The sequence below is a fragment of the Malurus melanocephalus genome, unplaced genomic scaffold, assembly GCF_030028575.1.
Source record: "Malurus melanocephalus ecotype Western Australia unplaced genomic scaffold, MMel_1.1 scaffold_59, whole genome shotgun sequence".
Classification (NCBI taxonomy): domain Eukaryota; kingdom Metazoa; phylum Chordata; class Aves; order Passeriformes; family Maluridae; genus Malurus; species Malurus melanocephalus.
Genome location: NW_026623291.1, coordinates 930,222 through 955,152, shown reverse-complemented (window position 1 = coordinate 955,152; position 24,931 = coordinate 930,222). Strand labels below are relative to the sequence as shown.

At 54.0% G+C, this 24,931-nt stretch overlaps 1 protein-coding gene across 1 annotated transcript in view; it reads right to left on the bottom strand.

Moving 5' to 3' along the window:
* Positions 1-451: 451 nt before the first annotated feature.
* CDH22 (cadherin 22) overlaps positions 452-24,931 on the bottom strand; it is a 73,857-nt gene continuing 49,377 nt past the window's right edge. The window contains exons 8-12 of the mRNA XM_057365927.1: positions 19,399-19,535; positions 12,375-12,496; positions 11,986-12,100; positions 4,741-4,992; positions 452-3,421 (exon numbers count right to left, since the gene is read on the bottom strand). Of these exons, the coding sequence (XP_057221910.1) occupies positions 2,883-3,421; positions 4,741-4,992; positions 11,986-12,100; positions 12,375-12,496; positions 19,399-19,535 (1,165 nt within the window). The 3' untranslated portion in view covers positions 452-2,882. The remainder of the gene's footprint in view (positions 3,422-4,740; positions 4,993-11,985; positions 12,101-12,374; positions 12,497-19,398; positions 19,536-24,931) is intronic.

Here is a 24,931-nt window from a genome sequence, read left to right as displayed (position 1 = left end):
TAAAACTGAGTATGAGGAAGGGTTTTTAAGCTGCTGCTAGTAACTGAACGCTGCTGTAACACACAGCATCACCAAAATGAGAGCGGGTCAGGTATCAAAGCTGTTGACAACACTCAGCTGCACTGAAGCCATGAAGAATTATAGAATCATAGAATGGTTTGGGCTGCTCACAGCACAACCCAACTTTCTCCTGAAAGGATGGAGAAAACCAAGGACATTTTTTTTTTTCACCGTTTCCTTCAAATTCAGAGAGAAAMAAATGACCCTTCTCTTGAAGAAGCTTTTTTTGATGAGCGTTTCAATGAAAAATGGGAAGAAGCTGGAGATGCAGCATCCTGCCAGTGGGAACATGCAGGCAGCCCCCCRGCCCCTCTGAAGGCACCAATGGGACACATTGTCAGGGCAATGGGAGGCGAGGAAACAAGACAAAATAAACAAGTAAGACTCAGGCTAGACGACAAGGAAATAATTTATTTCCAGGTCCCAGAAAGACCTTGAAAAAATAACAAGGGTGAGGAAATCAACCTTCTAATTTCATTTGGGTAGAGAAACARAACCGAAGTGACTCCATCAGATGTGGTGGCAGCTGCCAGAGCAGGGGGCACGGGCAGCACAGCCCCCACTCCTCCCGTATTTACATGTGGGGTAGGAACTAAATGGCAAGCGTGCGTGCATGCGCGCCGGGAGCACGGGTGGGCAGGGTGGGGGAAAACCCGCTGGGAGGGGGCTAAACACKTACCCTGTCAGACCCCATCTCCTAGGACAGAGCCCTGCTATTGCACAACACTTGGCTAGAGGAAGGGCCAGTGCCGGAGGGGCTCGGGCACGGCTCTGCAGCCCAGAGGGAAAACACGAACACATTCCTGAGGAAAGAGAGGGCTTTCTCTGTTCACCTGCTCGCTCGAGGGTGTGGGGCATYGCCTGTTTGAGGTGGTGTGGTCAGAGCTGGCACTCGAGGGCTCTGCTGCCTCCCTGGCATCATCACAGTGAACCAGCAGCACGCTGGGCATGGTGCCAGCCACAGCACCCATCGTGTCCTCGGTGGGACCAGAGAGGCCCTGGCCAGTGAGGAGCAGGAGCTGGCCCCAAGCTGGGGCTCAGCACAGGGCCATGGTGGCAGTGGGCAGGAGCAGCCGAGGGCAGGCACCATGGCAAACACAGATCTTGTCCCTCTCTGCTGCTGGGTCTTGTGCTGCAGCCAAACAACCAACACCAGCAACCGGGAAGCAACACAGTTAAAAAAATGGGCACATGTGTACATTTACAGTTAAACCTTCTCCGAGGAGAGAAAACAGTGTTTGTGGTTAAACTAAAAGGACAAACCCAATGACAAGCCCAGCATGTGTCGGGCCTTGGGAGACCGTATCAGTTACCTATCAATGATATAATTGATTTTTTCCCAACATGAGCAGATAAGGAGCTGCAYCAGCCAGGACAGCCTGAGATGCTGCGTGAGGACATCACTCTACAGACTGTTCAGTTTTCCCTSTGGTAGTTGGTAGGCTGGCAAGGCACAGGGCAGCCAGTGCTTGCCCCCAGCAGCAGCTGCAGCCTGAGGAGCAATGGCACATCCCATTGGCATTTTCCTGACCTGCCTGCCAAGCCCAGGGATTACATCCAAAARCAGTCCTACTGGGAGCTCGTGCTGGTTTGCTGCAGGGTGCTGTGCTGGGGTGGGGACGCTGTGGGTACCCCAAGGTGTCACAGACCTGCTGCCCAGCCTGCAGCCAGCTGGGCCACAGAGCAGTGCCAGCAGGTTGTGGCCTCATGCACATCTCCTGGGAACGGCTGTTCTGTTTCTAATGGTGATGCTTTGCTGTCAGCTGGGTGTAAGCAGRAATTATTTCTCCCAGCCAGGGACTGGGGCTCTCCCACACCTTGCRGCATGGTCCTCCATGGGATGCAGCTCTCCCCCAGCCACTGTGGGAGCAATGACCCCTTGCCTGCTGCCCTGCACAGCTCACACACTTTGGTGACAGCCAGTGCCTGCTGACAGCCCTGCAAACCCCAGGAACTGTGTGAGGGACCGGCAGAACCCACCTGGGGGTGCTGCCCTGGCCCCTCTGATGGYGCTCCCCGGTCCTGCAGCTGCTCTGCGCCTCGGTGACAGTGGGATGTCCCCGTCTGCCACCGGGACTGTGGGCCACATCAGAAATCATCTGCTGTGCAGGGAGTGTTGGGGATTCCCTTTACATCTCCAGCACCTCGGTGACCACCAGACAGGGGTGAAGCCATCGCAGCACGGAGGTGAAGCCTGGTCTGAGGTGAGTGGCCGCTCTGTAATCCCAGCGTGGCATCCTCCCTCCCACACCACACCGGCAGCCGGGGGCTACTGAGAGGCCCAGGGGAGCAGAGAGAAGGAAGACTTCAAAAACAAGTAAACTTAAGAGGGGGAAATCGGAACAGAAGTTAAAAGCTTGTTTCCCTCTGCAAGGAAAGCTCTTAAAGAAATCAAAGCTCTTCAAATGCTCTGACTCAAGTGACAAAAACAATTTAGACAACAAAAGGCTCCCGGTTTGCTCTTCCTCTCCTGGATGGGGATCACCGAACAGATCTATTTAAATGATAATTTCTGGGGGAGAAACCCTCTCCAAACCCTCTTGAATTAGATTTTCTCTTTCTTAAGTTAACGYGTAGTGCTTTGACGGAGACTGGCTTTGAGGAGATGAGGACACCCCAGTGGCTCCTCTGCGTTCCCCACGAGGGTGTGGAGCCCACCCGAGCCCGGAGGCAGCTGCAGAGGAGCATCACCCGGTGCCAGCAGCTCAGCCCCTCTCCGGCAGCCGTGGAGTCCAGCCCAGGGGCGCTCSATTCCCGTGTGGCAGCTCCAGCCTGGATTCCCAGTGCAGGGGCACCGGGATCCTGCGGGTTTGGAGGGGCAGCTAGGAYTCCTCGCTGTCCTCCTCGCCCCTGCGCCCCGCGTACAGCGCTGCCAGCTGCCGGAAACGGGGCCCCCAGCCCCCCAGGTAGGAGAAGTCCTGCTCCGAGCCGCTGGACCAGGTGTTGATGGAGCTCAGGGAGGGCACTGGCGAGTCCGAGCCCTCGAAGGCATAGGTCTGGAACGAGTCATAGGGCGGCACAGACAGGTCCTCATCCGCCTGCTCCACCTTCCGGCAGATGTAGTCTCTGAACACAGAGAAGTCCAGGTCTGGGCTCTGCACCCACTGTGGGAGGGCGTGGAGCTCGGAGGTTGGGTTTCTGCCCGGGCCCCCCTCTCCKGGCGCCCCACCTCCATCACCACCTTTGATCTCACTGAAGTCGTAGAGGCTGCGCAGGGCTGACATGTCATAGGCCTCTGTGTCCTGCTCACCACCCCCTTCATCGTTGTATTTGATGACATTGTCCCTCATGTCCTCGTCATCCTCAGATGTCAGGTGGCTTTTGTGGTGTCGCTTCAGCGTGAGGATCAGAAGGACCAGCACTGGGAAAGGAAGAGACAATCAGGTACAGGATCTCGGGGAAGCTGTGCCCCGAGGATGGCCCCTGCTTGGTGTTGGGTGTGGAGGCACAGCACCCCGGGCACGGGGAGCCCTGCTGAGATCCCACACATTTCCCATCTGCCAGGCTCATCCAGCAGCAGCTGTGCCATGTGCTGGCTTGGAGAGAGGTTTGCCCAGGCTCCAGGGCAGACCAGGAGCTTCCTTTGCCATGAGACAGGAGGGAGCGATGGATAAACACACAGCTGGACAGACAAACGGATGGGTTCTGCAGAAGATGAGTAGGAAAAAGGGGTGAATGATTCAGAGCAGCMGCCAAATGTTGGGTGGGTGAGTGTGGAGCAGATGGCACAGAGCCTGAGCAGCGAGCCGCAGCTGTGTCCTGGATCATCATCCATTCAGCCCATCACCTTTAAAGCACCGATGTGCACTTTATTCGTTTGGGCAATTAGGCAGAAATTTGTTTGCACTGCGTTGGAAAATGAAACCAGTGTAAAGTGCACCCTGTGGGAAAGGGTTTTCTGCAACGGAGATAGGCAGTGGAGCCATGCCAAGGAAAGGTGACCTCACCAAACTATGCCCTGGCTCACGCAGGTGTCTGGACAGCCTCGCAGCTAGCCAGGAGCCAGCCCTGGGGCCAGAGAGGGCTTTCAGCAGCTGCAGCCCTCACCTGCCCTGTGCTGAACCTGAGGGCACTGCAACATCCCTCTCTCAGAGCCCCTTCCCACATGCACACAGCCCATGCTCCCCATGCCCAGCAAAGCCTGTGCCAGTGTGTCTGGCAGGCAGCAGCGTTCTTGGGGTAAAGCTCCTGACCTAGGCAGCACTGTGGTTTGACTGCAGCCCAGTTCTGTGTGCTGCCCAGACACTGACACATGCTCTAACACTGACCCTTTTGGCCAAGAGCACACCTGCACATCCCATACCTACACCCCTGCCCTCACGCTGGGAGCACACACCCCTATCTGCTGTGGGCACAGCATGGCAGCTGGCAAGCAGCTCTTGGCTCCTGCCCATCCAGGCAGGGAGCGAGCCAGCAGCTCTCCAGGCTCTGCTGGGCAGCATCACACCTGTCTGGCATGGGGAGCTCTGCTCTGGCTGCCTTGTGCAGTCCAGCACGCAGGAGCTGTGGCAAACATGGAACCTCCCCCACTGGTCCCACCAGCAGGGGCTGAGGTTCYTGCCCTGCATGCTGCAGCTACCGGGGAGCAGACAGATGCAGAGAAGCCACAGCATGGGCCTGCACACATCCGTGTGGAGCTGGCACAGGACAAGGAGGAGCTGGGGACGGGCAGGCACTCACCAACCAGGATGAGGACACAGACCAGCAGCGCGATGAGGGCGCCGGGGCTCAGCGTGGCCGACACCACGTAGGCTGTGCTGTTGCAGGACTGGATGGCCCCGGTGCTGTCACAGCCACAGACACGGATGGTCAGGGTCCCTGTGCTGCTCAGGGCTGGGGGGCCGCTGTCCACCACCAGGATGGGGAGCAGGAACACATCCTGCTCCTGGCGATTGAAGCCCACTCTCTGTGTGTGCACCGCCGCCGTGTTGTCTGCAGGGAACAAGCACAACAGCGGCAAAGTCACCCCCACGTCACAGCCTGCAGGACCTGCCATGAGCTTCTCCATGCTCTGGATGAACAGCAGCTATTTGTGCACCACCTCCAGCAGCCATCCCAAGAGCCTGGGGCCTCCCTCTCCKCCATCACATGGATCTGGCTCATGGCTCCCTGGAACTGCAGTGCCTCAGCAGCCTGAGTGCCTGAACATGGCCAGCTCCACTGCAGCACATTCCCCTTTGCCAGCCTGGCATCTCCTCTGCCACCACACCTGGGAGTGTGCCTGGCACAGGAGCAGCAGCATGGGAGTGTCTGAACCACACTGACAAACAATGCAGGTGGCACAAAGAGAGGGGAAAAGCTTCCAAAAGACCCACTGAGAGTGGCACAGAGTCAGAATCAGGATAAAAAGCAATTGTTGTGTACACAAGAACAGACAGGGTCTGCAGGTGGCACTGAGACTGCAAGACCAGACACTGCTTCCAAAGCCAAGAGCCATGAGTGTGAATGGTCCTGCCTCAGCTGGAGGGCCAGATACCCCTATGATGCTCTGTAATTCCTGAAGGAGTGGGCAGAGCTCCTTCCAAACCTCCCAGCCAAGGCAGGCATCCTCCTCCCCATCTGCTTACACCCTGCTGCTTCAGGGGCTCAGCTGGCACAGCACAACTCATTACGATCCCATTAACACAGCCACTTCACGGGACCCTCCAGGGCCCCGGTGCCAGCAATGAACCCAAGGAGCAGCTGCTGCCCACCAGGAGCAGGGAGGGAGGGCAGGGAAGGGACTGACATGGGATTGACTCCGTGCTCAGGGGTGCTGCAGGCTGCCAGCCAGCAGCAGCACGGGCAGGACAGGGCTGAACAGCAGGTGACAATTGCAGCCAGGTGTCACAAGCCGCTGCCGACTGTCTGCAATCTTTATCTAATAAACCATAGATTGGCCCACTCACAGCGAGGTGCTGCTGTCTACGGACTCTCCTCGTCGGGCCTGATTTATGCCAGACCATCCCCTTTCTCTATGAATCAGCTCTGCCATTGGAAAAGACACCTACTGTAATTCTGGCCCTTGGGCTGCTGCCACCACAGAAATTGCTGTATGGATCGAGTGCTGCATGAGAGCACACGGGGCACGGTGGAGACAGGAGGAGAGCCAGGATGCAGTGCAGGATGGGGAAGACCCACTGGTCAGCCAGGAGGCAGATCCCAGAGGCACTGCGTGGCAGCTGGGCACAGCAGGGCAGTCTCCTGTCCTGCAGGACATTTGCCACCGTGGCTGAGACTCCTGGAGCACATGTGGCAGCAGCACCATGGCAACTGTGCAGAGGTGTTGGGAGGAGCAGGGGAGCACTGGCCCCTGAGTGCAAGGAGGCTGAACTAAGTGTGGTGGCAGCAACACCTGAGAGCTCCCTATGGCCTACCAAGGGTGAGCTAGAAAAAAGAATTATTGTTATGCTAATCGTTTGCACAAAGGTAATGAGATCTCATTTGGTGCTGCTCCCCCCTCCTTGCTGCAGCGTAGCAGAGAGATATAAATAATGTTAATGGCACCATCTCAGCAAGAGACCAGGACTAACTCYGAGCTAGCCCAGCTAAAAGTAAGCCTCAGACACCTGAATCCAGTGGACAGGACAAAGAGGACAGACTAAAGTGCTGTAAGGGAACCAGGCTCCAACCACAGCCCAGGAGGGTCACCTTTGCTGGCACTGTCACACTACTCAGGTCACCTGAGGTTGGGGTCAGAGGATCCCTGAGCACACAGCCCTGCACCTCCACAGCAGCTCAGCCCACCCCTCACCCAGGGCTGGTGGAACCTGGTGCTTGGGAGCTCCCAGCTGCTCTTCAGTGCTGTGTAAACACAGGGGTAGCACCAAACCTCTCTGGAAATGCAGCAGGAGGCTGGCAACTCCCTTCTGTTTACAACCAACTCCAGCTCCTGTTAGGGACCTGCGWCGAGGCACGCTGTATTTTTAGAAACAGTCTCTAGAAATCAAGGGGAACTACATATGCAAGTGGCAGAGGGGCAGGCACCAACCTCAGCTCAGCCCAGACAGCTCAGGCAGCCTGGCACCACTGAAAAAGAAATATTGCCACCCACCAAGTCAAAATAAAGAAGCTGTTACCTAAATCTAACAGCAGCATGACAGACAGGTTTGCTCAGAGAAACCTCGCCTCAGGAAGGGGCTGAGGGTTTGCWCTGTGACCCAAAACTTGATGCAAGRGAGYAAAAAAAATCACAACTACAAACACTATTTTAAATACCATGAAACTATATTTTCTCTCCTAAACAGGGTGACAGGAGCCCTTCCTACAGAGGAGGGAGATGCACAGAAATTTCATATATACGGGAATGAAACTGCTCACCAAGGCTGGGAAGTCAGAGCCCAGCCTGGCAGGGATCACTGAAATGGCTCCACCACCTGCCCAGTACCCCCTGCTCCCCACCATGAACTCATCTCTGTTGGGTATTTTCACAAACTGTTACTCACAAACTTCTGTGCTCCCCTCTGAGATACTCCAAAGAAAGCAGTGCTGCTGCTGTAAGATTGTAGTCCCTTTGATCACAGATCTGGGAAAATTATGCCCAGATCTTGGAACATGTATCTGGAAAAAGCATCCAAAACAACCTCCTACAAAACAATTGTCATTTTTCTTGGTGCAGTTGTTTCTTTTCAAGTGGCTGACCCACAGCAGCTGCTTTGGGATGCATCTTGATGCAGATTTGTTTGCATTGGCACAGCCCTGGCAGCCCTGGCCCCACAGCCCTCGTGTCTCTTCCTCTGCAGCAGCTTCCTGCCAAATCCATTTCTGGGGTGATGAGCTGAGGAGCAGTGCTTCTCAGGAGCAGCACTGGAATGTGAGCAGACGTTAATCCACAGCTTTCCCGAACAGACGAGTCTGGGTCTCCACACTTGGTTTCCTGCCCAGTCCCCGCAAAGCTGCACCTTCTGCTGTGGTCACAGCGCTCCAAAGGCTGTGCTGAGTGTCCTCTGATGCCCCAACACAAACCTTTTACTATCACTGCTGTCTTGCTGCACAAACTGACATTTTGTCTGTAGGTTTCCTCTGCCACCCTCTCTCTGATCACGCAGTGACATTATCCTGTGTTATATCACATCCTCTTGTGTGGCAGGGCAGGAGATGGCCCCTCTGTCCACCGGAGGAGCAGGTCATGTCACAGGAGCAGGTCACAGGAGCCAGTGTGAGCCAAACACACAGGGACTCATCAATACTGCCCTGAGAGGAAAGTTTAGAAATGCAATATACTCTGGTGGTAGCTTAACGTCACTAGGAATAATAAAATAATTAAGTCTCTCAGACTCCCTCTCCAAAGAGGCTCTTGGCAGCTTCAAAGACAGAGCTAATAAATCCTTCTCATAACTCAATCTCAAAGAGCACTAGGAAAGCAGGAAGGATGTTGATGTCCCTTCCCKCTCCCACACTCACAGGGCCCTGTGAGCATCTGCCTTCCCCTTCTCCAGCAGCTGCTGTGCTGCTCCAGAGCAGGGAACACGGGCTCTGGGGAGGAGCACACGGCACCGGGCTGAGCCTGCAGGCACACTGCTGCCAGAGCTGCCCGGAGGGAGCAGACCTCCTCCAGCTCCAGGTGGTAYAGCTGGCAGGAGAAACATCTTGTTTTCCCTTTTTGCCTCTTCCTGAGAACTTCCTGAGTTCTCTGGGTACCAGGCCACAGCACCACTGCTGCTCTTTTGCTGTTTGCTTGGCCCCGAGGAGGTTTGATACTCTTTTTCACACGCACAGAGCACCGCTGCCCCAGTCAAACGAGCATCTGCACTGCTTGTGCTGAGAAGGGCAGCCCTGTGGGGCTGGGAGAGRCTTCCTCTATCCTCAGGCAATCCTCAAATCCTAACATTTTGCTTTTGATTGTTATGATTTTCAGATCTTCTATCACCCATTACATGCTCTTAATGAGACCTGCAGAGAGTTCAGACATCTGCTTGCCGAGCCCTTGAGCCCTGGAGTCAGTAGSTCCATGTGTCACTCCACATTACCTRGYGCTCCTTCCAGGTTGCCAGGCTTGGATGCTTTCTACCGTCCCTTCCAACACAATTAGCATTTCTTGGAGAACATGATTTCAGGTTTTAATTGCCTTTGATCCTGCTGTAATCAATTTTCTCAGGCCAGAAAGACCCASCAAAAGGCGAGTTAGGAAATAGAGCATGGTGAATACCTTTGGAATGGCACCAGTTGRACCTTAACGTGGTCAGCTTCTCTAATTCCATCCCTTCCTTTAGTCACTCCATTTGATGGGCATCTTCTTCCTGTATCATCACTGTTATTACCACAAGTGACATTTATTCTTCATCTGGTGAATCAGGAATTGTGTGAGCRCTCCCTCAGAGAGAGCAAAAGCATGGAAAGAGAGACACCAATAGGCAATGGTGCCGTTTCCAAATGCCCAGCTCTTGCAAACCACCTGTAACTGATCCCTGTCACCTGCAGGGACAATCCTTGGTCTTGTGTCTCCAACCTGGAGCACCAGAGCCAGGGCAGCTCTGTGTGCCACCCCCAGGACCCACACAGGGAGCCCCAACTCACAGCCCCCCAGGCTCCCCCAGACAGCCCCACTGTGCCAGATGCTCCTGCCCTGCCCAACTGCAACAGGAACACTCCCGAGTGGGTGCTGGTCCCCGCCCTGCTGAGAACAAGTCACCTCCCGAGGTGGCTTTCTGGTGCCACGAAGGAGCCGAGGGAAGTAGGTGCAAAGCAAAAGAGAGRATTTAAGCAAGAGCTCAGCGAATCCATCTGTGCTGACATCCATCAGTGTCACTCCTTGGCTGCAAAAGCAATATTTATAAATCACGTTTCAAAACTGGCTACAAATTTGTACAAAGAAACAGATGGGCTGGTGGTAGCAGTTTGTCACCACTGATATTTATATGGGGGAGTAGAGACAAGTGCAAGAGGGGTGAATGCAGGAGAGGGAAGCAATGGGGGAACGCAAGGGAGCATGCATCAAGGACACCCACGAGAGCAGGGGCAAAGGTGAGTGTGCCCAGGGCACTCAATGGACTGGAGAAAGGGGCAGAAATCAAAGGGAGGGAGATGGCACCGAAACACTCTGTTAGAAATGAGGGGTGCCTCCATCTGCACAGGCAGCCACCTCCGCTTGCTGTGGAAGACAGCACCGCTCAGCAATTGGGAGGGTCTCCAAACACTCTGGGAATAACCCTGCAGCACCAACATTTGTTTTCCCAAGAGCAGGAGGCGGGAGGTGATGCCAGCTTTTACTCATTTTATGCAGTGTTACACCACACGAAAAGCTCRAGGGATCGTTTAGCACAAAGAATTACCCCGTGCCACAAGAGCCTCATCCCACTCAAGAGAGCAGCAGCTCTGGAGGAGATGGTGACACACATGTCCTGCATCTACTGCAATGCCAGCTCTCGGGCCACTGCTGGTGGAGCCCCACACAGAGCCAGGGAGCCAAGCAGCCCCTGCTAAGCCCCRTGCACTCCAGCTACATGCCCTGAAAAAGAGCAAAACAGCCATGGTGGCTCTGGGATGGCAACCTGGCCATGGCAGACACCCTGGTCCAGAGCTGGGAGCCTCATGAGGGTCTGGGCAGGGATGGACACCCGGGTGTAGCTCAGTGTGTTCAAGCACATTTTSATAAGGTCCTTCAAAAGAAAGTGAAGGAAGTTAATCGCTGGGCGTGGGGCAAAATCTCGCCAAGGATTAAAGCCTGTTTACATGATAAGAAGCAAAGGTCTTGTGAACAGCTGCCCTTGAGCAGAGGGGGAGGGACTCAGGTCAGGGACTGCTGTGCTGCTCARGACACAAAGCAATATCCAGCCCTGCTACCACCACATCTGAAGCTTTTCCATTTTGACTATCCCTAATAAYGCTGAACCAAACTGAGCAAGCAGGATCTTACGTCAGCAGAAGGCTCCTTTGATAAGCTCAGAACAAACTAAACCAGGCTTTTAACAGATAAAGCTGCAAAAGTAGAGAAAGAAAGTGGTTTTAAAAGAAAACCTAACCAAAACCAAAGAAGAATTTCAATGTGGTCTGCGGGCCCCTGTGACAAGAATGTGTACATGTGGTTGGAGAAGGTCCCAGTACCTGCAGGGGACCCTGCTGTATCTACTGCTACAATCAGCACCTCAATTCACCCTAAACACCAGCCAAAAACAGAAGGCATCCCGATAACTACTTTTTTGGATTGTTATCATCCCCACAATTGCAGCCTGAACTGACAGCCTGCAAAACCCAACAGACAGGGYTCAGCCAGCAGAACCTGCATGGCAACCCATCACTCACAGCACCGAGTCACCCAGGATGAGCTGCTGAGCCCAAGGACACAGAGAACCCCAGAGCTGTCCAGAGCAACAGACAGGCACTGCCTGGCTGCACATCCCACAGGAGAGGATGAGGCTCAGGAAACACACAGGAACTGCACCCCAGAGCCACCACATCACAGAGAATCAGGCCCTGCAGGTTGTGTCCCAGAAAACCCACCGTGGCTGGGGCTGGCTGCAGCAYGGCCCCACTGCCTCCCTGGGCTCTGGAGCTGTTCCCATTTGTTGGGAGCACAGGGCTGGCCACCCCCACGGAAGCCCCAAGATGACCCGTGCTCCAGGATTTACCTTGGAGAGGGATAAATCATAATGCTCAAAACGGGAGCGTGTTCATCTATAAATCCACATCATCTCCTTCCCTGCAGGCAGGTTGGAGATTTCCCATCAAGAAAGGGACTGAGAGCCCTGAAAATACCAAAGGCTTAACCAGGCAGCATGAGAGGAGCTTTGTAGCTGCTTGCAGCACRGAATAAAGCTGGCGCAGCCTCCTTGAGGAAATCCAAGCTGTTAGCTGACCAGTCCCACCATTTCAGGTTGACAGGCAGCTCTGCAACGTGCCCAAAGCACTCAGAGCTGGCACAGAGAGACCGTAATCCATCCCCCTCTCCACGGCCAGAGGTCCTGCTCAGCCTGAGGGATGCTGGGCCAAGGGTGCAGCAGGACTTACCCTGGATATCCAACAAAGAGAAATGGTGGTTGTTGGCTTCAGGCGCCAGCGTGAAATAGAAGCGGTGGCCGCTCTGAGGCTCATCCCGGTCTACAACGCTGATTGTCTGGATCAGCTGTGGGGAGAAGGCAGAGATGAGCACCAGCACTGCCTCTGCAGCCTCTCCCAGGGTCCCAGGGGCACAGTCTGGCCAGCGGCATCGCCGGCTGTGGCCGCAGAGAGGGACAGTGTTCGACCCTGCAATGGGCTAGTGGGACCAGCAGAGTGACTCCCAGGGTGACAGAGGCTGCAGAGGAAGACTCTCAGGTGGAAGGGGACAGATGGGCAGGCTGGCACTGGGCCAGAGCCCTGCCAGCAGCCCCAGACCAGGGCTGGGGGACACCCRCTACCTGGCCTGGCTTGGCATCCTCACACACTGCGGCCTCGTAGGGGGTGGCGAGCTCAGGTGGATTGTCATTGACGTCCAGGATACGGATACGGAGAGAGGCCCTCGACACCTGCGAGTGATTATCTGAAATAGAAAGAGAAGCAGAGCTTCAGAACCAAGCGCCGACTGCTGCTATCAGGGAGCAAACCCCCTCATCTCCCTCTGTTCAGAGRCCATCATCAGCACCAAAAGTCACAYAGCTCTGCCCCTCTGCCAGCCTGTGGCACGGACTCTCTGCAGGACAGCAGCACCTGCAGAGCATTGCTCAGCCTCACCACACCCTGCAGAAGCCCAACCACTGGGCTGTGTGCCAAGGACTCCTGAAACACCACCCCATCTGCCTCTGGAGAACTGGAGCAGCCCAAAGCTAGACCCAGCCATCAGTGTCAGTCACCCGCTGGTGAGGAACTGTGCTGCAGCTGAACAGCACCAAGATGGGACCGAAAACTTGGATGAGGGATCACCCCCTACCTGGATCCTGACCCTTAAGCCCCTGGGGCTGGCAGCAACATCTGAGAGGTGAGTGAATGGAGCTGGGATCTGGAACAGCTGCGATCAGCTAAGGGCATGGGGTGGTGGTGAGATCTGTCCCTCCACCCCTGCTGTGCCCARGTGTCCCAGGATCAAATGTGACCCACTGAGGCCTGAGGCTCTTGCCCAGGGATCCAGGCCTCTCATGCTGACACTGRGTTTTTATTGCCATCAGCAGCTTAAAATTAAACCAGCACTGTCTGCCAGCTGGCAGGAAGGGGTCAACAGTAAGACTGAGGGGAGCCCTCTCACCCTGGCACTCACAGCCCAGCCCTACACAGGGAGGGGTCCCGGGGACACCCCCTCCCTTAGGGTCACTCTGCATGTGGGATGGGGCAGCATTTACACCTCCGCTCGCTGCAGCGTCACTGAGCTGCACACACACCGCCGAGGGACACTGTGCCACAGGATTATAAATCACTCTGGAGGGCCTGATGTTTGCTGAAGCACCTCATATATCTCCAGAAATGAGAACTCCCTCTTACTCCATCTCCTTTGTTTTACCCAGAGGCTGCACCTGTGACAGAACTAATGCTTCTCGCCACGCTCAGGCAGGAGTTGTGCTGCCTGTTTGTCTATAACATTAATACTGGCCCCCACAGATCAGGTGGGGGAGGACCCAGGGGAGAGGAGATTTAGCGCTGCTCCATAATTAGCCAGGAATCTAAGCCCCCTCCCCAGAGCTGCCTTCACCCGGTTCTCACGTTATCACTCCCTCTCACCCAGACCAGCTGCTCTGGTGATTAGATAGTTGTTTTTGGGGGAGGGAGGCAGAAGTCGTGACTAAAAGCCTGGAACTATGTGTTATTTTAAAAGGCGTGTTGGTGCGGTGAAATAAACTGCAATTGCTTGCAGGAAGAGAGGAAGGGGGAGGCAGCGGGGTGAGAAGGGAGCCCGGGGAGGCGGAGGGGTGCGCGCTTGATGCCCACAAATGAGCAGGAAGAAAAAGGGTTCAGTTCCTGCAAGAAGGAGGATGACAGCATTTCATCACCCCCTCCTCAGCCCACAGGAAGATGGATAACCATCCCTGCTGCTCAGCTCTGGAGCAACCTGGGACTGCTGAGAGAAGGATGAGGAAAGCAGGAAGAGAGGAGAGGAAGTAAAGCCTGAAGGCAGGAAGAAGTCAGGACCTCAGCTCTTCCCCTTCCTAACTGTACCCCAGAGGAGGGGTTCTCCCTCAGTGCCCCACAGTGTGGGAGGCAGCTGTGAGCAGGAACCAACCCCAGTGCTGCTGAACCCTGCCAGGACCTGTCMGGATTGTGCGTGCCAGGTCTGCACATCAGGTGATCCTGAGCAAAGCAGCTTCCCTTGGAGCCCCCCTCCCACAGCCTGGTGAGGAGGGATGTGAGCAGTGTGTTTAGAGCCGGGCAGAGGCTCAGGGCTGAGCTGTTCTATGCTGTGGGGAGCGCTCTGAGCCCCACAGACCAGCGGGGTGATGTACCCGCCTCAGCACCAAGCTCAGCACCTGCACCGACCCCTCCCGAGCCAGGCATTCCCTCACTCATCCCTGGGCACAGCTCTGASACTGTCACCTTTCTAAAGGCACCCKGTCATAGCAAAGCTCTCCTTTTGCCCCTTCCAAAACTGCTGAAGCCTGAGGCTCATTCTCACTCCTGGCTCAGTGACGGGGTCAAAATTTGACGTGTYCAGGAACATCAAGGTTAGAAATGCAACTGCTGCACTCTTGTCTACCTTTCCAGTGAGGCACACATCAGCTTCTTTGTATTTTGGCTGTACAACGTATATTTAAAGTTCCTCAAATGCTTTATCAAGTTTCCTCTTCCTTTGAGCCAGTACCTGGATTTACCAGTGGAAAAAATGAAAAACGGCTGGATGTATTTGAAAAAAGTTATCTTCAAAACATCTGAAATATGTTTTCTGTAACAGTGGCATAAACTGACATTATGATGGTCAGAAGTGTGATTAAGATTGTCGGAGCAGATCTGTGATGAAAGGCACCAAGCACACAACTAATGCAGGATTCACATCTGCGAGGTCAGAAACTCTGGCCTGTGCTTTTTCTACCTACGTGCACGCATCCAAAGCACCCCAGCACACGAGCACAGGCTCAGCAGAGAGGAGCCAGCGCCAGAAAGAGCAGCAGAGAGGGTGGGTGAGGCTGTGCCATGGGTGCTGCAAGCACCTGGCCCTGGTCAGGGCAAGGGCAGCATGTKCTGGCTGAGGGTGACTGGAAGGGAAAAAAAGCCATCTTCCATTGCAGCGTCTCTCCTCGGTATTCCAGCTCAGCTGACTGACATGCAAATTAGTTTAATTATTTCTTCTTCTAAAATAAATTATATTTTGCAGTGGCTGCAATATGTTGTGTCAGGCAAAATTACATTCAATATTTTTAAACTAATTGATGTCAGCCTTGAGAAAACCTGATTGACAGCAGCGAGAAAACTAGGCTGCTACCTAAACGCTTTCCTAAATTAAAATTAAACATGCCGTTTTTCTGCATTTCCTTCAGGAGTTGGAATGCTATTAATCTGAAAAGACTGAGGAAAGAGACATGGAAAACACACAGAACAAGAGGGAGATGCTGGAAGCACAGCCGTGCAGGATGGGAGCTCCAGGCTGGTGACTGGCAGCTGCCTTTGCCAGCATGGGAGGAATTATTTCAGAGCCACTGGAGCCGCCGTGCGTGGGGGACGGAGCTCTGCCCGGTGCTTCCACATTGCTGCATCCGTGGCTGCCACAACACAGCCACCAGCGTGGCTCAGGGCGTGCCAGCCAGGACACCCATGCCCCCACATGGCAGGATGGGCAGTGCTGGGATGGGACTGGCAGGGACAGGACTCTGGAGCAGGAGATGGTCACAGTGCTGCTGCACGGCCACACTTGGAACAAGAGTCAAAAATGCTTCGTGGGAATCTTCATCCACATCCCAGAGTATTTCCTTATTTAATTAATCATTAGTAAGTTAGTAATCTGAACAGGACAGTATTCTTCTGCTAAATATTCTTCTGCTAAATATTCATATGCAGAACACCAGCTTGCCCTCTCCCTGGGCTGCAGACAGCTGAGTGCTCACAGCACTGACACCGAGCAGCTCTGGGCTCAGCAACGCCGGAGCTCTGCAGCAGCAGCTCTGAGGAGGGGAGGGGACTGACAGTGCTTGGTCACCCCTGCTGTGGCAGGAAAGGAGGGGACCTGTGGTTTCTGCTGTGCCAGGGTCCAGCCCTTACTCCTCCAGACCCTCCTGCAATCTCACAGTGAAGCACTTTGCATTTTTACACCCAAACCTCTCCTGTGGAGCTCTAAATCCAGCCATTGCAAAGCACACGTGCTGTTTGCCCTCCTGCTACACACACACAGGTTTGCAGGGTGTCACACACCCAAAGGTGCTCAGCAGCATCTCTGGCTCTGAGCAGAGCCCAGGGGGCCATGGGCTGCCATGTGAAGCTGCAGCACCTGGCACAGCCCAGCTCAGGGACACCGCTGGGCACAGCAGCCAGCCTGCTCTTCTGTGTCAAGACAAAATTGGTACAATACTGAATTCAAAATTTTTACATTAGTAAGGAAGTCAGAAGAGGCAGGAGTGAAATTTATTCCTCACTATCTCAGCAAATTTGGAGAACAAAATGCAGAACAGAAGACTGGGATGTGCCACGCTGCTCGCCAGCCCTGATGCCACGGCTCTGGAGCACAGGGTGGGTTTGTAGCTGTTGGTGCAGCTCCTGCTTGCAAACCTGAGTGTTGATGCCAAGGACAGAGCAGGGGCATGCCAGGGGTACGACTCGTCTGACAGGTGGCTGTATCAGAGGCTGGAGCTGCAAACGTGGCTCCCAGCTGAGGGGAAGCAAAGTGGAAGCAGCAGTTAAGCCAAGTAACATATAAATGGCTCTCACCTCTCCTGAGTCCTGCCCAAACTCAGCAGCATGAGAGTCATTAAATTGCATCCAAACACAATGCTCTGATTAAAGCCAGTCTCCAGCAGGAAGATTTATCATCTCAATTACCAGCAGTGGACACAGCAGTCAAGGCCTCATCATTTTACATGAGCAAAGAGGAAAACAGGAAGAGAATCACTAATATTAGCCCAAGGAAGGTAAACAGCTTGCAAGGGAGATGAAGATTTATCTGTGGAAACGCTTGGCCTGGTCCCAGGCCAGATTAGCTGAACAGCCCCCATGCTTCTGCCGGCTGCCACGCCGCGAGGCCAAACACTCTGCTGGACCCCGGCCGGCCAAGGCAGCTCCTGCTGGGGGTGTGGGGGCAGAGCTGCCCCCTGCTCCTCCCAACAGCCCAGACAACTCATGGGCACAGCCAGGCACCACCCTGTGCAGCTTTTCTGGCTGCTGTCAGGGGCAAATGCACTCTGACATCTGCAGAGGGACACACCTTGGACATGTCTCTGCTGCAGCAGYGGGCACTGSACAGGGCTCTCCAGKGTGGGGTACAGCTCCTGTTTGGAGCTGCTCAAGCCTGTGGGAACAAGGGCTGGAGCAGGGCTGGCTGTCCTTCAGCTTGCAGCCATCAAACCCTGCCCAGGACAGCCCTGCCAGCATTCCAGGAGGGCTGCTCAAGGAGGCCACAGCAATGCATTATCTTGTTGCAACACATTCCAGGTCACTTGGCTGGTGCCATGGGAATCAAGCAGACCTGGCATCACGGGAATAGCATGGGCACCAAACGAGCTGGGGCACCAGGATGCCTGGTGGGCTTGTTCCATTCTTTCTGCCCAGTTTACATCTCGCTGAGGAAAGAGAATCTTTGACCATTTGCCTCTGATGGAGTTTGTGATGTCCAACCCTGGGGCATCCAGCTGCACCCCACATGCCCATGGGCAGCACCACCCCTGGGCCCGGGCACCTGTGTGCAGGGAACTGCACTSCTGGATGTGCTGATGCCAGCCTGGAGGCTCCCAGCCACCCCAAATTCCACGTTCCCACTGCCATGGCTGATCCCCTGTGCCAGGCACATCCTGACAGCTGCTGCACGGCCCCGCTCCGAAACCCTTCCATCACTCAGAAGGCTGTACCTTTACAACTGCCCTTTCCGCCAGAGGATTCAGACATAAATTGTACTTTAAATTCAATATCAGTCATTAATATTTCATGATTACAAAACGTTAAGGATAATGTCACTGGGAAGAATGTCTGGGCAGTTAAAACGGATGAGTCAGAGCTCACCATGGGAGAAGTCAGAGCACTGAAGAGTCTCCCTGGCTTTTGAAGCGATCCAGCCTGACAGGCTTCCCTGCCAGAGGGGAGCTGCAGCATTTACTGACTTGTTCTGAAATCCTAGCCACAGCGTGTAAATATTGTCCTTCTGATTCTTGTCACCTCACGTTTCCTCTGGATGCTGAGTTGTGCTGCAATGCTGCCATGCCCTCCTCCCTGCAGAGCCTCCCCATGGAGCCTCCAGCACRGGCCACAGCTCAGCAGTGGGCTGCCCTCCCTGTGATTTGGTCAGTGCAGGGTCACTGCCATCATCCAGCACAGAGTGAGACTGGGATGGAGCCAGAGATATCCCCTGAGGGCAGTGGTGGTCTGGCCAGGCCCACTGACCCCTCCTCTCCCAGGGCCATGAGGACTGTGCCCTTGCCTGGAYGAAGCAGGTGGCAGGATCTGACCTCTGGAACCCAAGCCAGGCCTTGATCTGTGCCTCTTAAACATGAACAGCAGCTTCAACACTCAAGAGCAAAGAAACTGTCCCAGAGCAAATCCGGAGAAAGGCTCCTGCCCACAAAAAGACAGGCCCGGCACATGTCAGAAGGGTAAGGAGGTGCTGCTCTCAGCCACAGCAGCTCCCTGGTACCACTGCAGAGCAGAGGCAGAGCACAGCAGGACCCAGGCTACCCTCATGACCTGCACATCCAAAATATGGAAGACTCTGAAGAATCTGGCAATACCTTTCTGTCTCCCAGCATGGTGCCTTGGAAGCTCTGCCCCCATCCACAGTCCCTTCCCACTGCTGCATTGCTGGGACCTCCCATCCATTCCTTCTGCACTGCCCCAAGTGCACGGGAGGTATCCAGAGCTACAAACCCAGTGCAGGGACAGCCCATGAACCCCAAACACTGTGAGCCCCACAGAGRTGAGTGCTGGCAGTGCCACAGGGCTCCAGCTGATGGGACACCCATGCACAGCTCATGAGTGATGTGAGCACAGCCCCCCGGGAGCCCCGGTGCTGCTCAGCAGGTGTGAGTGCAGGGAGCTGCGCAGGGATGACTGGCAGACATGGCGCAGAGATAACACAAATTTGATTAGTGTTCATCAAATATACTATTCGACCATGCTCCCTTATTAATGCTCGACTCAGGAAGAGTATTTTTAGGTTGTCTAGGGAGATGGCAGACTCGRTGCTGCTGCATTTGTTTTTCTTTTCACTTCAGTGTTGATTAACACTCGTGTCTTGGCCACCCCTGCAATGACAGCACCCCTATTCCCCCTCCTGCCCCACTCCATCTCTGCACAGACTCTGTTCCACACAGTATTCCTCCATCTCACCTGCTTCCATGGCCAGGACGGTGATGTTGTGCCACCCTGCTGTCTCCCGGTCCAGGACCTTTCCTGTCACAATAGCGCCTGTTTTGGCATCGATGTCAAAGATCCTCTCAGCATCCGTGCTGCGGTCGATGGCRTACCTGTGACCAGGCAAAAGGGGAAACTGTGAGCACTGTGAGCAGCTGGATGTGCCAAGCTCACCCTCACCATCACCCTTAGGAGTACTGGAACCCAACACCACAGGCCCTGTGTCCCTGCTCTCCTTGTCTTGTGCTGCAGCACGGTACAGGAAGGTTTCTACCAGGCTGCAAGCCCAGAGCCTTCAACTTAAATTAAAGTGTGGCTTTTGGTGCATAAAGTGGAACCATGCACAGACTTTGGACGAGGGGAAAAACCTGCTCTGATGGGAACCTTATGCTCTCAACAGACAGAGCAATACAGGAATCGTGGGCTGTAACTTCACTTGTGACTCTGGGAAGCTTCAGCCCTGTAAGTTCAGGAGAAGCACAAACCCAAACTGAAGGTGGGCACCCTCCTTCCTGCCACTGCATCCACTAAAATGAGAAACCCAGAGGGCAGCAGAGCAGGCTGTGAGCCAGATCTGCAGATGCCTCAACTGCAGCTACAGCTGGRCTAAATCTGTGCAACTGGTGCAGAACAGAGATGGGCACCAGCTAGCATCCGCCCATCAGAGCAAGCACATCTTGTTAGCAGCCCCAAGATTTACCCTATTTTGAGCCTCCCAGTCCACAAGGAATAGGCTAAAGAGTTCCTCCAGCTCTGTCCAGCTGCTCAGCACAGACCCACCATGGGTGGCTCTCACTCTGCTCCTTCAGCTGCACCAGGGCTGCCCCAAACCACCCCTCCTGAGGGTGGAACCCACGTACTCCCTGGGCCACCTCCAGAGAGCACGATTCCATCTCTCTCCAAGCCCACAGCTCACAGCTCACATGAGGAGTCAGACACCAGGTTTAGCCCCGAGCCTCCACCAGGACACCACAAATCCATGAATGTCCCAGTGGCATGTCCTGCATTTCCARCCATTACACACGGAACGAAGCAAGCCAACATTAAATCAGGGCACAATGAGATGTGAGCTCCTGGGGGAAAGGGCTGGAAGGGAAGTCTGATCCAGCTGAGGCTCTCAAGCACAGCCGTAGCACAAATAACACAAACCACCACTGCAATCAGAATTAGAAATCCAGAAGGCCTGCAAATCACAAACAATACAGCATAATGTTATTGTGTACAGCATCTTTCACACACACTGAATCCCAGAGTGCTTCACAGAATTAAATAATACAAGACAGCAAAGAGTACAGAGGATAAATTACCAAAAGGAGGGCTGTGAATAAATTAAAGCCTTCAGTCACATGTCCAACCACAGAAGGAAGATAAATGTAGGGACAAAGCAAACTGGAAAGCTGGCAAGGTAGGACTGAGAAGCCACTTTGGACAGGAGCAGAGCAAGACAGACTCCAGGCTGGAAGCAGCCTCAGGACTGGGGATGTGCTCTGAATGCTGCAGAGCAGTTTTTCAGCTGTGGGTCCATCATCCACATGGCTCAAGCCAAGGAACTTCAGCTCCCCTTCCTCATGCAAGGATGACCATAGATGGCCCTGTGCTGTTGTGCCCCATGCCMTGGAACAGGACCAGCTGCAGATGGGAGCGCTTCTGGCAGAGCYCCTGTCCATCCACACAGCTCCATCCCTGATGGAGGCACTCACAAAGCCATTTCTACACTGTTTAACATGTTATACAGCACCAGATTACATTCCCTAACTCTCTCTCTTTCAGACAGATGGGGAGGTGAGAGAGTAAATACAACAACATTTGCTTGTAGCCAAACAAGAACATTCAAAAGTCACTATCTAAACTGCATTTGCACTCAGCCACCATCTAGCACCTGTGCAGCCAACTTCCTCCTCTCCCCCTGCATCTGGAGGTGATGGACATCTCTCACACAAAGCCAGGTACAAGCTCATTCTATCTCCAAACCAACTACTAGGGACTGCCTGCATTTYCTGCCCCAACTCCCAGCTGGCAGCAAAGCTTTTACAGGCACACAGCCAACTCCAAAAGGGACAGTGACACTGTCTTGGCATGTACTGCAGCCTCTTATCCACTCTCTGCTCACTCACTGTAAAGAAAAAGGAGAGGTCTGGCCACTCTGAATTGTACACATCAGCCTGATGTTCTGCTGGAAAGAGGAACAGAAACTGGGATGTCAACTTCTAATACCTTTCCAATAGCACAACTGATGTATTTACATAACTGCTTCCATTGTTTTCCCACACCACCCGACCTCAAATACATCCAGCCTTCCACTCCACTTTTTCATACTGTTRAGTTCAAGATGGTACTTCACCCTCCCCGTGGCTTCCCTGCCTCTCGGATAAGCACATGCCTGTTTTGATCACACTTGTGTCATTGCTGCATAAACAGAGACATGTGCAAAAAATATCCACACAGAAAAAGCCAATGAGTGATGGGAGACACCCCCAAGCCTGGACACATCTGACAGGGCTGCCTGCCCGGCCAGAGGGCAGGAGGATGGCAGGCAGTGCTCAGTGTAATGCCACTGGGAAACTCTTCTTATGTTTCTCATTTCTTTGTTGCTGAGGTTGCCTTCTGTTCCTTCTGAATGGTCTGTTAAGGACACGCTGCCTGTACCCCAGGGCCAGGYCCAAACCAAACCACAACTCTGACCCCTTTATCACTGCTGCTACAGAGAACCCTCACCTCCTTGGCACTGCCCCAGGGAAGGAGACAGAGCTTGGCATGCTGCCTAGGCCATATCAGCAGGGCTGACCCTGCTGCCACTCACTGTGACTGCAGAGGCCAGTCCAGGTGGGTCTGCAGCTCTGCAGGTGCCTAAGACCATGGATGCTCTGGAGCACTAGGCTGGTGTGGGAGCTGGGGACTGGGGAGGAGGCACAGTGATGTCCATCCACCCCCCAAAGCCACAGCCATCCCTGCTCAGAGCTGCAGATCACACAACAGAGCTCACCTGCCAACAGCTCCCATCTCATCCCACACTGGAGCGAGCAGCGCTTTGCCGWGCTCACTCACATAATTTTGTGCAATACAACCTTCACCACCAGCCTCTCCCACTTCTACTCCAGCTTCAGATTCACCCATCCCACTGAAGTCAAACGGTGCTTCTCACCTGGGAAGAGGCAGCATTTAATCCCTCGTCCTGSAGGTACTCAGAGACAGGACCTGTGCTCCTGCAGCTGGCTGGTGCTCCGGATCTGGAACCGCAGTCCCCAGCTCTGATTGGGATGCGGACCTTGCACTCCATTTCCCTCTCTTCCTGCTGCCAGTTGGTTTGGATGTTACAAGTGACTGTTTAATTTCGACAGCTTTCTCAGAGCTCATCTTTCCCATGAATGCATTTCTCAAGCAGTTTGTTTCACTTCTTCCCCSAACGCAACAAGAAGCACATTTTATGCCATGTGTTTTGTTAATAGGGAGCTTTTCAAACACTGTGTGAAAAGCTTTTTGTTGTGTTTGTTTTTTCCTCCTCTCCCTTTTGTATTGAAGCAGGTTGTAGTTCTTGCTGTGCTGTTGGAGWCTATAAAATGCCCATGTCCAACACGTGTCTCCGGATTTGGTGAATGCCAAACAAGAATATCTCTGAGAACCTTAAATCCCAAGCAACATCTTCCCAGTGCTGATAAAGCCTGGAATGCACACAATCAGAGCACAGGCTCCCACTGCAGAGAGAGAAACAAAAGGCTCCCATACAAACAGCCTCACACACACAGACAGTCTATCACTGTATTACTTCATACAATGGCTCAGCTGAGAAAAACTGCACTGCGCCCAGAAAACACACAGTTAAAGCCAAAAAGCCAACTGGAAACTAATTTTTTTTTTTTTCTGAAAAGAAACAGTTCCAGCTTTTGATAGGCAAAAAAAAAAAAAAAATAAAAATACAAGGATCGAGTAAAATAAAAAGAACTGGACCTTTAGGAGCACATTTCCCACACACTTGGTACCACAGAGGTTTTGTGCCTCACCGAGGGTTCACATCTTCCTTTGGCCATGCTGAGCTCAGCAYGGCTCCCTGCTCAGGTATTGATGTTTCTGGGAGGGTGTTCTTCTCCGAGAGGTGATCTCTGGGTGCCTCCTCACACCCAAGGCAAGCACCTGCCAGGGGCTCTGCAGCCAATGTCAGCTTGAGTGAGGCAGCGAGGATGGTGCCTCAGGGACACCCCTCCAGTCCCCACGTCTTTGTGACAGGTCACTGCGACCCAGGCCAGCTTGTGGGAAGGGATTTGTTCCCAAACCAAGTCGCTGCATCCTGTGGGACATGTGGATCAGCGAGAGGGCAGGGGAACATCAGGCTGGAATGTGCCTCTGGCAGTTGCTTTGGGCAGCGCAGCAGGAGTTGCACAGCCTTGTTCGTGCTGGCCTGGGGCTGAAAACAGAGCCAAGGGCACCTCCCTTCCCTTTTGGCTAAAAATACCTCCCAAACCTCGTTACTGGCAGCCYGGTGTCAGCAGGACCTGGAAACCCTGACAGAGCTGATTTCTGCTCTTCTGTCTCTGGCWATCCTTGTTCTTTTCTGCCTCAAGGGGAGAGTGCATCTCGACATGACAGGACTTTGTGGCTCCCCCCATTTACGGGCAGAGCCAGCACACAGACCCAAGTCCAGGAGAGCAGCCACTGCAGAAGCACAGCCGTGCCTCTCCTCCCACCTCTGGCAGATGAGGAGCAGCAAGTTAAAGGGATCCACTGAACTGCAGCAACTTCAAAGGGTTCATACCAACTTCAAGGCGACAAGGATCAAATGCCGGTCATGCCGYCAGGACCAGGTGCTCTCTAATGTATCAGAGGTGAAGTACAAGTGCTGGCTTCTTGTGACTGTACTTCTGAGCAGCACACTTGAAACGGGAGGTGACTTACTGCCGTCTCCTGCTGACGGGTTAGTGTCACATCCTGGTGCTGCAGGGTGCTGGCATTAATGCCTGCGCACCGCTTTGAAGCTGTGAACAGCTGCCTACGCAGCAAAGTATTTTTATTAAATTACCTGGCTAGCCAGAGGACAAGGAAGCAGAAGAGATCCAACTGTACCTTCCTCCTGCATTGGTGCTGCATCAGCACGACCAACATCAACCTGCAGCTCTGTTTGGTACACATTAAAGTGGCCGTGAAGGCTCACCCCACTGCACTGCCACTGCTCGTGACAGCAGGGACTGCCAGCACAGAGGGACTGAAGGGTGACTGAGTGCCACAGGGGAGCATGGGGGACACAGGATGAGCTACCTGCCTGGGGATAGCTGGAGGCAGGACACGGATTTGAATGCATCAGGCCTGACAAGGGAAAACACGCGGCAATTCCCAAGCTGCAGCAGATGCAGGGAATTCTGTTGGCTGGGTCCTGTGTCTGAGCACGAGGCATTGCCTTGCCAGCACTGAGCTCCCTGTAGGAGAGACTCCCAAAGCAAAGTTTGGGCTCTCACCATCTTCCTCTTGCCCAGTACTTGAATCTGCTTCTCTCTGGGCCAAGTTTCCACTGCCTTCTGCA